We start from the raw sequence: 13,776 nt of genomic DNA on the forward strand, positions 1-13,776 counted from the left end.
CGCCACGGGCCCTGGCCCCGCCCATTTCCCCACCCCTAACCCCGCCCCAACTCCGCCCCTTCCCTACCCTACCTCTGACCCCTCCTCCCTCCCACTCCCAGCCAGGGGGAAAGGGCTGCCCCAGTGCTACCGGCTTCACTGTTTGCCGGGCAGCCTCCAGACCCTGCGCCCCAAGCCGGCGCTTCCCCAGCGCAGCTGGAGCCCGGGAGGGGAAGCGCCCAGCTGGGGGCGCAGGGTCTGGAGGCTGCCCGGCAAACCGTGAAGCCGGTAGCGCTCGGGCTTTGGGCAGCCCCTATGCCTCCGGACCCTGCGCCCCCAGCCAGGCACTTCCCCTCCCGGGCTCCGGCGGCGCAGGGTCCGGAGGCTCGGGGGCTGCCCGAAGCCGGTAGTGCTCGGGCAGCCCGAAGCCGGTAGCGCTCGGGCAGCCCGGCTCTTAAACAGAGCCGAAGAGTCGGGGAGGAGCAGAACCGCCATTTTCCTGGACATGTTCAGCTTTTTGGCAATTCCCCCCGGACGGGGGTTTGACTGCCGAAAAGTCAGACATGTCCGGGAAAAAGAGGACTTATGGTAACCCTAGTTCTTACTGTGGTCTTTGAATGCTGACAGGAGAGTGTGGCTAGGATAGTCTGCATTGGGGGATGGGAGACTGACCGAAGGAGAATACCTGAGCATGTAACATGAGAACCCAGGAAGGGGTTAGAGGCCAGGTGACACCTTTGCCCAGGAAACTGAACAAAGGCTGTGGGAGAGTTTCAGGAGCTGGCTGGGGAGCTGGCTGGGAGGCAGACAGGGCTGTGACCTAGCAAGGGGCTGGGGTGCCCTGAGACCCCAAGATGCACCCAACTGAGGGGGGTCCTGTTGTCTGTGCCTGCAAGACCTGTCTTGGACTGTATTCCTGTTGTCTAAATAAACCTTCTGCTTTACTGGCTGGCTGAGAGTCAGGGTGAATCGCAGGAAGCCGGGGGTGCAGGGCCCTGAGTCCCCCATACTCTGTGACAACCCCCTCATCCATCCCCTGCCTGCCCCCACCCCCAACCGCTCCCTGAACCCCCTCATCCATCCCCAACCCCCCATCACTGAGTCCCACATCCATCACCTGCCTGCCCCATCCAACCCCCACATTGCTCCCGGAGACCCCCATCTATGACCTGCCTGTCCCCCAACCCTGCCCCTCACTCCCTGAACACCCCAAGCCACCCCCCATCGCTCCCTATCCATCCCCTGCCTGCCCTGTCCAACCTCCAGCTCTCCCTGAGCCCCTGCATCCATCCCCTGCCTGCCCTCCAGCCCCCAAACCCCCATCACTCCGAGCCCCCCATCCATTCCCTGCCTGCTCCATCTCCCTCAGCCCCCATCCATCTCCAGCCCCCAAGCCCCCATCGCTCCCTGAGCCCCCCATCCATCTCCTGCCTGCCCTCCAGCCCCCCCAATCGCTCCCTGAGCCCCCCTCCATCTCCAGCCCCCATTCGCTCCCTGACTCATACGAGGGCAGTCCTGGGCTGGCTGACCCAGGATCGCCCTCTGTTTGGACGTCCAGCTAGCCCGTTAGTCAGCTCTGCTTGCCACTGGTCCCCATAGAGCTGGGGCAGCCCAGCGGTGAGCAGCGCTCAGCCCAGGAACAGGACTGTTTATCTTCCCTCTGCTCAGGCCTTTCCTGGAGAAAGATGCGGGGCCAGATACTTAGCGCTGGGCCCTGCCATCGCGGTGAGACCCCTGGCCGGGAGGGGGGTGGTGGGCCTGCAGCAGCAGCCCTGTGGGCTGAAGGGCGAAGCTGTGGCCAGCTGGAGAGCAGAGCAGGTGACTCCAGAGTCCTTAGCAGGTGCTGGCATTCGGCTTGGGGCACAAAGTGTCACTCCAGCAAAGCGCCCGTGCCCGTCCCTGGGGGCCTGTGCCTGCTAGTCTGCTGCCCTTCCTCCTCCCAGAGCTCCTGAACTGAATGGGGCTACGCCTGGAGGGCACTGGGGGGGGGTCAGTGACACAGGGGCACAGGGCATTGGTGGGGTCAGTGACACATTGGGCACAGGAGATTCAAGTGCTGCCTGCCTGGCCCTTCGCTCTCCCCACCACCCCTCTGGCAGCACCTCAGACACGGCCCCCAGTGGGCCATGGTGCCATAAAGTGACTCATCCTCAGGCCCTTACCCAGCCAGCCGATGGTCTAGGCACCCTGGGCTCAGGCATGTGCCAGCCAAGGGGAAAGGCCCTGTGTGTGTCTCTGCGGCCCTGCCCCCCGGGGTGTCGTTCAGCCCAGTGCCCAGCGTGTAACTCACCCACGGGATTGTTCATACGCCCTGTGCACTGGGGTCAGTGAGCTGTGAGCCATGGGGCACTGGGTCAGTCACACGGCGTGTGGGGGCCAAGAGCCAGTGACACACAGGGTCTCGGGTGCAGAGGGGGTTAGTGACACATGGGGTATGTGTGGGGGGGTCAGATACAGATGGGGCACTGGGGGTCAGTGACAAGGGGTGCAGGGCACTGGGGTGGTCAGTAAAACACAGGGGCACAGGCACTGGGGGGGTCAGTGACAAGGGGCACAGGGCATGGGGGGGGTCAGTGACATACAGGGGGCACAGGGCATTGTGGGGGGTCAGTGACACATAGGGGCACTGGGGGGGGCTCAGTGACAAGGGCACAGGGCACTGGGGGGGGTCAGTGACACACGGGGGTGCAGGGCACTGGGGAGCTCAGTGACAAGGGGCACAGGGCATTGGGGGGGTCAGTGACACACAGGGGGTGTAGGGCACTGGGGGGGTCAGTGACAAGGGGCGCAGGGCACTGGGGGATCAGTGACACACAGGGCATAGGGTGCTGGGGGGGTCAGTGACAAGGGGCACAGGGCATTGGGGGTTAGTGACAAGGGGCGCAGGGCACTGGGGGGTCAGTGACAAGGGGCGCAAGGCACTGGGGGGATCAGTGACACACGGGGCATAGGGTGCTGGGGGGGTCAGTGACAAGGGGCACAGGGCATTGGGGGGTCAGTGACACACAGGGGTACAGGGCACTGGGGGGGGGGGTCAGTGACACAGGGGCACAGGGCATTGGGGGGTCAGTGACACACAGGGGCACAGGGCATTGGGGGGGTCAGTGACACATTGGGCACAGGAGATTCAAGCTTTGAGGGTTTACCCGACAATCTCTGGAGTGCAGGAACTCCCCAACCCAGGCAGCATCAGCCCAAGAAGCAGACAGACGTTCGGCCCCTCCATAGCCCACCCTCCGTGGGACTCTCTCCCCAAAGTCCCCAGCTCGGTGCTTGTTTGATACGGCTTTAATAGAAAGCTCTGCAAAACCCCAGCGTGTGCGGCCAGCCAGGCCCCCGCATACAAAAGCTCAGTAGAAGACTTTATTGCATAGACCTTGGTGCGTAAATGATCCCCCCCCTTCTCCCCCCTCCCCCCATCCCCATCCCCATCCCCATCCCGTCCTTGGTACGAAAAATAGTCGCCTTTTACAAAACAAAAAGCGTCGTTGACGCTGCGTGAATAAAACTCTCTCTGCGTATAGAATAAATACTCTTCCTCTGCTCTCCCCGCCGCTCATTCCCCGCCCCCATCTCAGCAGCCCTGTGCTGGGTGCCGTCCTATTAAGGCATGGGTTGTGCAGGGAGCCCCGTCCTCTACACACTCGAGAGAGACCAGGCATCAGGGGCGCGGCAGGAGACAGCTCCCTTAACAATCCTAGGGAAGGAGAACTGGACCCAGCCCCAGCGGGACTTGGGAACCCAGAGATCAGACCAACGCGGCCTCAATGGACATCACAGCCCCTTGCAGCCTCCCGCTGGGTTTGTCCGTTTCCTCTCTCTGACCCTGGTTGCCCTGGCTTATAGCAGTAGCCGCGCTCGTCCTCCAGCCCCCAGCCGCTCCGGGTTAGAAGCTGGATTCAGGCACTGGTTTCTTCCTGCCCAGGGAGGCCGTGTGGTACTTGACCCTCTGCAAGGTGCCACAGGCCACCTTCTCCAGTGGCACGCTGCGGCTGTGCTGGTGGCCGCTGCTGCCATTCTTGTAGAGGGAGGCCGACCTGCGCAGCGCCCAGTCAGCCTTGCTGTGGATGCTGGCAGAGCTCTGCGAGCGCTTGATGTCCACCTCGGACCGGCTGATCCTGCCGTTGGCCTGGCCCTCCTTGCCCCGCCGGCCCAGTGTGCCGTTGGCCCTGCCCTCACTGATGACGCTCAGGGTGCCATTGGAGAGCGACGTCCGGGAGGAGCCCATGGCTGGCTCCGAGGCGTGGGGCCGCTCTGACTCGCCAGGCTGCTTGGGCTCCTTCTTCAGGAAGCCAGCCCTGAAGATGGTGAACTTCCCTTCCAGCTGCCTCTCGGCCTCAGGGTCCCTGTCCCTGCCGTGCTCCCCGGCCTTGGCAGGGGTTCTTTGGTCGTGGTCCCCGTCCCTGCCCGGTGCCCCTCTGGCCCTCTGGGAGCGGTGTGGGTGGGGCAGGGTGCCCGCGCGGGCTGCCCCATTGGAGCTCACTTTGCTCCCGTTAGTCTTTGGCTCCTCAGCTTTCCAGGGGGCCCCCGCGTTGACGGGCAGTTCTAGCTTCTTGGATGTCCTCTGCGGCTGGCCCGCCTCCTCCTTTGGTTTGCTGCTCCTCTTCAGGGTCCGGGCCATCTCGGTGGCTGGGGACGCTTTGCCGTGGCTCTCTGCAGCACCCCCCACAGCACCTGGGGAATTCCCACTCGCCTTACCTGCCCTGCCGGCCCCTTGGTCCTTCCCAGCCGCGGCCGGGTTCTGCGGAGGCCTTGCCGGCACCGGGGTGTTCTCGCTGCCCCCTGTCATGAGGGGGACGATGGACTCGTTAGTGTACCGGGGCCTGCGCCCAGATTCCAGGTATTCCACCAGCTCCCCGGACGCAGCCTGTGGCCTGTCTCTGGCTGCAAAGGACCAACGGAGGGGCACTGGCTTGGTGGCCCCGAGCTTGGTCTTGGTGGGGGACACTTTCATGCTGACGCTGCGCCCCTGAATGCCGCGCACCAGGGGCCTCGACTCAAAGCCTCCTGCAAGAGAAACACAGGCAGGTTGGCGGGAGCCCCCGAGAGCAGAGCAGAGCTGCATGCTGCCCCTTGCGGGGCATCCGGGGCCAGCTCGGGCTGGGCGCAGCTCCCACCAATGCCGCTGGAGCTGCCCAGGAGTGGCCAACGGCAGGATCTGGCCAGCAGTGTGGGCTAGTAGCTAGTGACTTTGGCCAATGAATCAGGTGACCTGGGTTCTAGTTAGGGTTGCCAACTTTCTAATCATACAAAACCAAACACCCCTGCCCCGCCCCTTCCCTGAGCCCTTGTCCCTTCTCCGAGGCCCCGCCTCCACTTGCTTCATCCCCCTCCCTCCGTCGCTCTCCCCCACCCTCACTCACTTTCACCAGGCTGGGGAAGAGGATTGGGGTCTGGGAGGGGGGTGAGGTCTCCGGCTGGGGGTGGGGGTGAGGAGTTTGGGGTGCAGGAGGGGATGCAGGGTGCGGGCTCCGGGAGGGAGTTTAGGTGTGGGAGGGGACTCTGGGCTGGGGCAGGGGTTTGGGTGCGGGAGGGGGTGCAGGGTCCTGGCGGCACTTACCACGGCTCCCAGGAAGCGGCCGCCAGGTCCCTCCAGCCCCTAGGCGTATGGGTGGCCAGGAAGGCTCTGTGCGCTCCCCTTGCACCTGCAGGTGTGTCCCCCCGCCCCCCCCGCAGCTCCCTTGCTGGTCAAAAACCGGACACCTGGCAACCCTAGTTCTAGTCCCAGTGTGACCTTGGGTAAGTCACTTCCTGCCTCTGTTTCTCCCCCACCCTTTGTCCATCTAGTCCTGTCCCTTTGGGCGGGGCCTGTCTCTCACTGAATGTCCAGCGCCTAGCGCACTGGTGCCAGGGACACACAGACAATGCTAATGATGAGGGCTGGGTCCCAAGAACCTAAATGTTGCCTCTGGTGGCCCAGGCGCCACTGAAATCCACCAGCACATTGGGCAGCGTAGGGGACGTGTGCCAGTGCACCTTTGGCCAGCTGTAACTGGTGCATTCGACCAGCAGGTGGCACTCTGGAGGGACGTTCAGCTGGATGGATCCGCCCCACCATGCAGGGGAGCACAGCCCATGATGGGTGGGGCTAGAGCCCTGGCATCTGCTTGTGGGGCAGGCCACAGGGGGGCAGTTTTCAGCTTGCCGTGGAGCTAGTCCCACAGGGGGCCGGGCGGGGGACAGCGCGGCAGAGGTTAACCCTGCGTGCGCCAGGAGCACGTTGGCTCCGAGCTTCCTGGCTTGGCTAAGTGAGGCCAAGCCTCAGGATGAGGGGAGACTCGCAGGTTCCGGCCTTTGGGGGTGGGGGAAGCTAGAAGTCAGCTCCCCTCAAGGCTCCTGCCCCCTCGAGGGTGAATCAATGGAGCCCGCCAGCTTGGCCTGGGTCCATCGCCCTGCCTTTTAACCCACACTTGGGGTGTTTTGGGGCCTGATCCGTGATTCCTGGGGGCTGGTGGCACTGAAATGACCAAAGCAGAAAGTTCACCTGGCCCCCACCCAGCTCCCTGCGAACCTGATTGTGACCCCCCCTTGCCACCCGCAGGGTGCTGCCTCTCCCCCCATCCCTCCGGCCCATTCCCTTCCCCCACCCCATACCGCCAGCCTTGCTGCCCTGCTGGCCCGCTCCTTCCACGACTGCCCCTTCTTCTGTGCCACCCCCAGTGAATGGGCCACTCTTCCCCTGCCGTGGGGCTGGGCTCCCCTCCAGAAGACCCCTCAGACTGTGAGGCCAAGCAGAGACTAGCTGACCCAGCCAGGCTGTGTAGGGGGTTACTGGGGAAAGAGCCCCTGGAGGGAAACAAACTGGCCCCTGGGCTCAAAATGTCCTGTCGTGTCCAGACACGGCCTGACACCCCCCACCTAGCACTGCACGGCGCCCCCTTCCCCAGTGCCAGCGAGTCGATTGCCCTGGCTCCCCCCGGCACAGCCCAGACTCCCGCGCTGCAAAGCTCTTGGGGCCGAATCCTGCTCTGCGGGTGGGGGCTCGACTGGCAGGGCAGAGCACCGGGGTTCACTGCTCCAGGGTCAGGCACAGCAATACCACAGACCTTTCTCCTGGCTGGTTGCGGCGTCGAGGAAGACGGGCGAGTCGGGGACCTTCGGGAGGGAGGGGCAGGCCGTGGAGCTCCGGGACACCAGGCTCTCCCTCTTGCTGCTCCCGCTGAGCCGCGAGAGCCAGTGATCCGACACGGAGGAGCTGGTGGAGCCTGCAGGGGGAACCCAGACAGGCGCATTACCGGGGCATAGACCCAATGGGGCACTGGGGGCGCAGCAAGGGGGGTGGCACCAAAATGCACAAAGCAGCCAGCTCCAGCCCGGGCAATGAGCAATCACTGGGATGGAGCTGTCTAGTGCTAGTGAGCCACTGCCTGAACTTTCCTCTTTGGGCCCCTCTGGGTCAGAGTGGGGCCCCCATGCACCCCTCATGCTGGGATCCCCCCGGGGGGGGGTGCTGATGCTGGAGAAGGAGAGATCTGCATGCAGAGATGCCACTGGACAGGCCCAGGCCACTGGTTAGGTAGCCAGGTGTCACCGTGGCTTGTTTTGTTGCATTTTGGAGCAAGTGTCAGTAGAGGGCGCCCAATAGCCATTGTATAACTGTGCTGGCCCGGCCAGAGTCAGGGTGGGTTTGTCCCATCCCCGCCCCAGAGGCCAATGGGACCCTGACCAGGGCCTGTTAGGCTCACAGAGCCGGGGCAGCACGGCCCTGACCCATGCTCCAAGCAGTGAGTCCCACCAGGGTCTTGTGGGAAGCCAGCCCACCCGATCCAGCCTCGTTCCTTGGTGCCAGTGGCAGCCCCCGCAGTGCCCGATCCCGGGAGGCAGGCGGCCAGCTAGCTCTCACCCCGGCCGACGTCTCCAAAATGGGCCGGGGCGTTGGGAGCCCAGCCTGAGGCACTGAGGGCTTCATTTCCTCTGCAGCTCCGAATGAGGCCAGTGGAGCTGTGGATGCTCAGGCCCCCGGGGTCTCCTCTCGGGCTCCCCAAAACCAAAGGACCTAAGCTCAGTGGCCGCTGGTAATAATACATAAAATGGGTATGTGCCAGAAAGTGCAGTTACAAGCAGCAGCCACAGGGTGGCAGCACAAATAGGACAGCACAATTACCATGCCACAACAGACTAGTAATTTGCAAGGATCTCAGAGCAAATACAGCCTCTGTCAAATCAGAGCGCATGTCTCTCAGGAGGGTGTGTGTGTGTGTGTGTGTGTGTGTGTGTGAGAGAGAGAGAGAGAGAGAGAGAGAGAATGTGTGTCTGTGCGTGTGCTTTGTGGTTGTGTGAGTATGCATGTGCCTGTGTCAGTGTGTGTACTCTGCTTGCACGGAGGTGGGTGGCTTTGTCACCGTGTGTGTGTAGATGTGTGTGCATGTGCTGTGATTTTGTGCGTGGGTACATGTGTGCGCATGTGCTTTGTGACTGTGTGTAGATGCATCCACATGCTATGTGATTGTGCCAATGTGTGTGCCCTTGTGCTTTGTGATTGAGCGTGTGCGTGCGAGAGAGCCAAAGCATTCGGCGAACAGCCCGTGTGAATTGTCCTTTCCCTCTGTGACGAACTGGGACTGTTCTTGCTGGGGTGTGTGAATGCTGACAGGCGAGTGTGGCTGGGATAGTCTGCATTGGGGGATGGGAGTCTGCCCGAGGGAACATACCTGAGCTTGTAACATGAGAACCCAGGAAGGGGTTGGAGGCCAGGTGACTCCGGGGCCCGGGAAACTGAACAAAGGCTGTGGGAGGGGTCGCTGAAGGGAGAGTGCTGGAAGCAGGCTGGAGAGATGGCTGGGAGGCAGAGATGGCTCTGACCTCCCAAGGGGGGCTGGGCTGGGATGCCCTGGGACCCCAAGATGGACCTAACTGAGGGGGTCCCTGTTGTCTGTGCCTGCAAGACCTGTCTTGGACTGTATTCCTGTCATCCAAATAAACCTTCTGCTTTACTGGCTGGCTGAGAGTCGCAGTGAATCGCAGGAAGCCGGGGGTGCAGGGCCCTGAGTTCCCCAATACTCCGTGACAACTGGTGGCAGCGGTGGGATCTACTGCACCCCGTGGACGGCGCTTCCTGCAGTAAGTGACTGGGGAGCAGTAAAATGAAGGGGGATTGACGGGGACCAGGCGTGCTGAAGAGTGAGAGAGAGACCGTTATTACCCCTGGGAGTGTGTGACCAGCGAGAAGGACTTTTGCAGTAACAGGGTCCCCCCGGGGGATCGCAGCGAGTGGTCCCAGGGGCGGAGGAGTCTGCAGCTCGACCCTGGCAGAGAGGTGGTGACCTCGAGAAGGGCTGGCACACTAGGGGGCCCCCTGGGAACTGTGGGGAGCTGTGAGCACACAGGCCGGTGAGTGGCCAGCAGGAAGATGTATGCCAAGCGGCTTAAGAGCGACCTGGTGGAGCTGTGCAAGCAGAGGGGGCTGTGCATTGGGAGGCTCACCAAAGCACAGCTCATTGCCCGGCTGGAGGCGGAAGATCGCGCGAATGAACTGATCCCTGTGTCTCAGGGAAGCAGCCTGGCAAATGCAGCGCAGGCACCAGTGTCTGTCCCAGCTGTCAGCCGGCTGCTGAGGGCTTCCCGAGACCCCTCCTTCCTATGCCTAGGGGAAGGGTGGGGAGGAGCCCAGCAAATACCGAAGGCGCCGTGGCTCCCCCGGCCAGCAGGGGACCCTCCCGGCGAAGCTCGCCGGCCAGCAGAGGATCCTCCCGGCGACGTTCGGCATCCGTGGAGCGGAATTGGCTGGAATGGGAGAAAGAGCTAAAACTGAGAGAGCTGGAGGATCGTGAACAACAGAGACAGCATGAAGAGAGACAGCGTCAGCGTGAACGGGAGGAGAAAGAGAGACAGCATCAGCGTGAAGAGAGACAGCATCAGCATGAACGGGAGGAGAATAAGAGACAGCGTCAGCATGAACTGGAACTGGCGAGACTGAGGGGCAGCGAACCCCCGGCTGCGGTGAGTGAGGGGGGACCCAGGACTGCACGGAGCTTTGATAAGTGCATCCTGGCCCCACGCAAGGAGGGGGAGGACATGGATGACTTCCTGGAGGCCTTTGAGACGGCCTGCGAGCTGCACCGGGTTGATCCCGCGGACAGACTCCGGGTCCTTACCCCCTTACTGGACCCCAAAGCCGTGGCATTGTACCGCCAACTGGGAGAGGCAGAGAAAGGGGACTACGAACTATTCAAAAAGGCCCTGCTACGTGAGTTTGGGCTGACTCCTGAAATGTACCGGGAAAGGTTCTGGAGTCAGGATAAAACCCCTGAGATCTCATATCTGCAACTAGCCGTCCGCATGGAAGGATACGCCAGCAAGTGGGCTAATGGGGCCCAGACGAAGGAGGACCTGGTCAAACTGCTGGTACTGGAGCAACTGTATGAGCGGTGCCCATCCGACCTGAGGCTGTGGTTGGTGGACAGAAAGCCAGAGAACCCGCGACATGCAGGCCGGCTGGCCGATGAGTTTGTAAAGAGCCGGTCAGGAGATAGAAGGGAGGAGTCCCAAAGGAACAGTCCCACCACAACGCAGAGAGAGAGTCACCATGGGACCTCCCCGTGGGAAAATACAGAAAAACCCCATCAGAGGGGAACATCCGGCGTCAGGACCATCCAACCCACCCGGGGGGACCCATGGGACATGGGCTGCTACCACTGTGGCCAAAAAGGCCACATACGGGCCCAGTGCCCCAGGCTCAGGGACAGGCTGAGCAGACCGAACCCACAGAGGGTTGACTGGGTAGAGACCCAGCCCGGCGAGAGGCAGCATTCCCAGGGAAGAGGGGCTGGCAGCTTATCAACTGCTCAAGAGAGAGAAGGGCCCCAGGCCAGCTCCTCTAGGGGGCTGGATGCCCCAGACTCAGGGTTTTTGGTTTATACGGTGGGCGCGGGGCTGTCCCTCCGGAGAGAGTACCTTGTTCCCCTGGAGGTGGATGGGAGGAAGGTCAATGGATACTGGGATACGGGCGCAGAGGTGACGCTGGCCCGGCCCGAGGTGGTGGCCCCAGATCAGGTGGTGCCCAACACCTACCTGACCCTGACGGGGGTGGGCGGAACACCAGTCAAAGTGCCCGTGGCAAGGGTACACCTGAAGTGGGGGGCCAAGGAGGGCCCCAAGGATGTGGGGGTACACCCGTATTTGCCCACTGAGGTATTGATGGGGGGGGACCTGGAGAACTGGCCAAGCAAACCCCAAAAGGCACTGGTTGTGACCTGCAGTCAGAGCCGGCGAGGGGCACTGCGCCCTGGCCTTGGGGGGGGGTGCCTTGCCTGAGGCGCAGGATCCTAACCTGGTGGGGAGGGAACGCCCAGGGACACGGCTCAGGGAGGCTGCAGCTTCAGACCCAGCGGGCGAGAAAGAGCAGGTGGCCATCCCTGTCCCAGCTGCTGAGTTCCAGGCCGAGTTGCAGAGAGATCCCTCCTTGCGGAAGATAAGGGACCTGGCCGACCTCAATGCGGTACAGACCATGGGACGAGGTGGCCGGAAAAGGTTCCTGTGGGAGAAGGGGTTCCTGTACCGAGAATGGGCTCCCCCAGGGAAAATGGAGTCGGGGGGATCAGGAGGCAGCTGGTGGTACCCCAGAAGTATCGCCGCCAGCTGCTGTGCCGGGCCCATGACATTCCCCTCTCAGGGCACCAGGGAACCTGGCGTACCCAGCAGAGGCTGCTACGGAGCTTTTACTGGCCTGGGGTCTTTGTTACTGTCCGACAGTACTGCGGATCCTGTGACCCCTGTCAGAGGGGGAGGAAGGCCTGGGACAAGGGGAAAACAGCTTTAGGACCCTTGCCCAGCATAAAGGATCCTTTCCGGAGGGTGGCCAAGGTTAAAAGGGCGGCTCTAAACCAAGAGAGCCCAAAGCACAGACCTCCAGACTGGAGCGCTGGGAGAAGACCCCAGCCCAGTTGGAACCCCAGAGGTATGGGGGTGGAAAAAGGGCACAGGCCGCATAAACCTTCCCACATGCGAACTGCGAGTGCCATCAAGCACCCCCGAACTAAGGGGGGGCGTGAAACTGGAGGGGCCTGGTGTAATTCCCACCAAGGAATGGGAGGGATGCGGGGGCATCCATGGGAACGGGGGTAGGTTCGAACTTCCCCAGGTCACTGGCTAAAGTGACCCCGCTCAGTTCGGTCTCGAAGGGGGGAGAGATGTGACGAACTGGGACTGTTCTTGCTGGGGTGTGTGAATGCTGACAGGGGAGTGTGACTAGGATGGTCTGCATCGGGGGATGGGAGTCTGCCCGAGGGAACATACCTGAGCTTGTAACATGAGAACCCAGGAAGGGGTTGGAGGCCAGGTGACTCTGGGGCCCGGGAAACTGAACAAAGGCTGTGGGAGGGGTCACTGAAGGGAGAGTGCTGGAAGCAGGCTGGAGAGATGGCTGGGAGGCAGAGATGGCTCTGACCTCCCAAGGGGGGCTGGGCTGGGATGCCCTGAGACCCCAAGATGGACCTAACTGAGGGGGTCCCTGTTGTCTGTGCCTGCAAGACCTGTCTTGGACTGTATTCCTGTCATCCAAATAAACCTTCTGCTTTACTGGCTGGCTGAGAGTCGCAGTGAATTGCAGGAAGCCGGGGGTGCAGGGCCCTGAGTTCCCCAATACTCCGTGACACCCTCCCCCCGGCTACTCCACACCGGAGCAGCTCAGCAGGATTCAGCTGCCGGCTGATCGTGTTAAAGCCAGAACGGTGTCACAGTGCTGGCCCCGCGGAGCCCAGAGGGGACGGGCCCCAGGGACCCCTCTGACGGGTCAGTCTATGGGGGAGACTCAGCAATGTACTTGTCACAGACAGCCCTAGGCCGAACGCGGGGGGTGGGTTGGCCTGCCGGTGCCAATGGCTGTGATTTCCACCCACCCTCCCGGGGACTCGACAGGGCACAGGAGGGTTTGATGCAGCCTGTGTAACCACAGCCACAGCAGCTTTCAGCTCGCTGGCACGGGTAACAAGAGCAGTGCAGCCCATGGGCATGGGTAACGGCTAATGCCCAGCATGCACGGTCCCATGCTGACGGCCGTGCGGCCGGGTCTCCGCCGCTATTGTTACCCATGCTAGCTAGAGGAAAGCAATCGCAGACGGCTCCCCGTGCAGACACCCTCTCCCAGGGGCGGATGGGCAGCGATGAGCCAGGCTCTGGCCCCCCAGCACTCGCACCGAAGCTGACCCTGGAACAACTCTGCCGAGGGCGTTCCTCCCGGGGAGCCAAGACGCGGCACCTGCCTTTTGCCTAAAGCCGGCCCTGAGTGGGCCAGGCCTGGGCTCCCCGCAGCAGCACGTCCCCGGGGGCGAGCACAGACGGCAGGGGCGCAGGCCCACCTTGCACGGAGCTGCTGGCAGACCAGCTGGGGATGATGTTCCTTCGCTGGTAGAAGAGGATGTAGGCGCCCCGGGTGCTGACCTCGTCCTCCAGAACTGGCTCCACAGCGCTGTCGTCGTAGCTGTACCAGCGGCTGTCCAGGGAGTTCCTGCAGTAGGCTGGGGCAGAGAGCACAGCTGTGCTTAGGAAGGGAGCTCATGAACCGCACGAGGGGTGGAGACGGGGCCCTGGGGGCGCCAGGCTTGGGGTTCAGTCCAGCCCCGCCAGGGTGGAATCCCATTAGCCTGCATCGCTGGCAGGGCCCGTCTGGCTGGGGTCCGCCCCCGCCGGGCCTGGGACTGAAACCGCAGCGAGAGGTAGGCAGGCAGAAGGCAATTCGCCAGCTAGGTCTGGGCCAGCCCAGCTGCTCCAAGGCCCTCCACAGGTAGCATCGCCCCAGAGGTTTAATCACCGCAGCCAGCCAGGACTTCCAGTGTCCTTCCCCGGCTCAAAGCCAGGCGT

The 13,776-nt window shown here is 62.7% G+C and overlaps 1 protein-coding gene across 2 annotated transcripts in view; it reads right to left on the minus strand.

Annotated features, from left to right (window-relative positions):
* Window positions 1-3,419: 3,419 nt before the first annotated feature.
* USP43 (ubiquitin specific peptidase 43) overlaps window positions 3,420-13,776 on the minus strand; it is a 183,937-nt gene continuing 173,580 nt past the window's right edge. For both annotated transcript variants that reach the window (XM_054047868.1, XM_054047867.1), the window contains exons 13-15: window positions 13,275-13,433; window positions 7,026-7,184; window positions 3,420-4,986 (exon numbers count right to left, since the gene is read on the minus strand). In XM_054047868.1, the coding sequence (XP_053903843.1) occupies window positions 3,866-4,986; window positions 7,026-7,184; window positions 13,275-13,433 (1,439 nt within the window). In that variant the 3' untranslated portion in view covers window positions 3,420-3,865. The remainder of the gene's footprint in view (window positions 4,987-7,025; window positions 7,185-13,274; window positions 13,434-13,776) is intronic.

This window comes from Malaclemys terrapin, chromosome 13 (genome assembly GCF_027887155.1).
Source record: "Malaclemys terrapin pileata isolate rMalTer1 chromosome 13, rMalTer1.hap1, whole genome shotgun sequence".
Lineage (NCBI taxonomy): Eukaryota > Metazoa > Chordata > Testudines > Emydidae > Malaclemys > Malaclemys terrapin.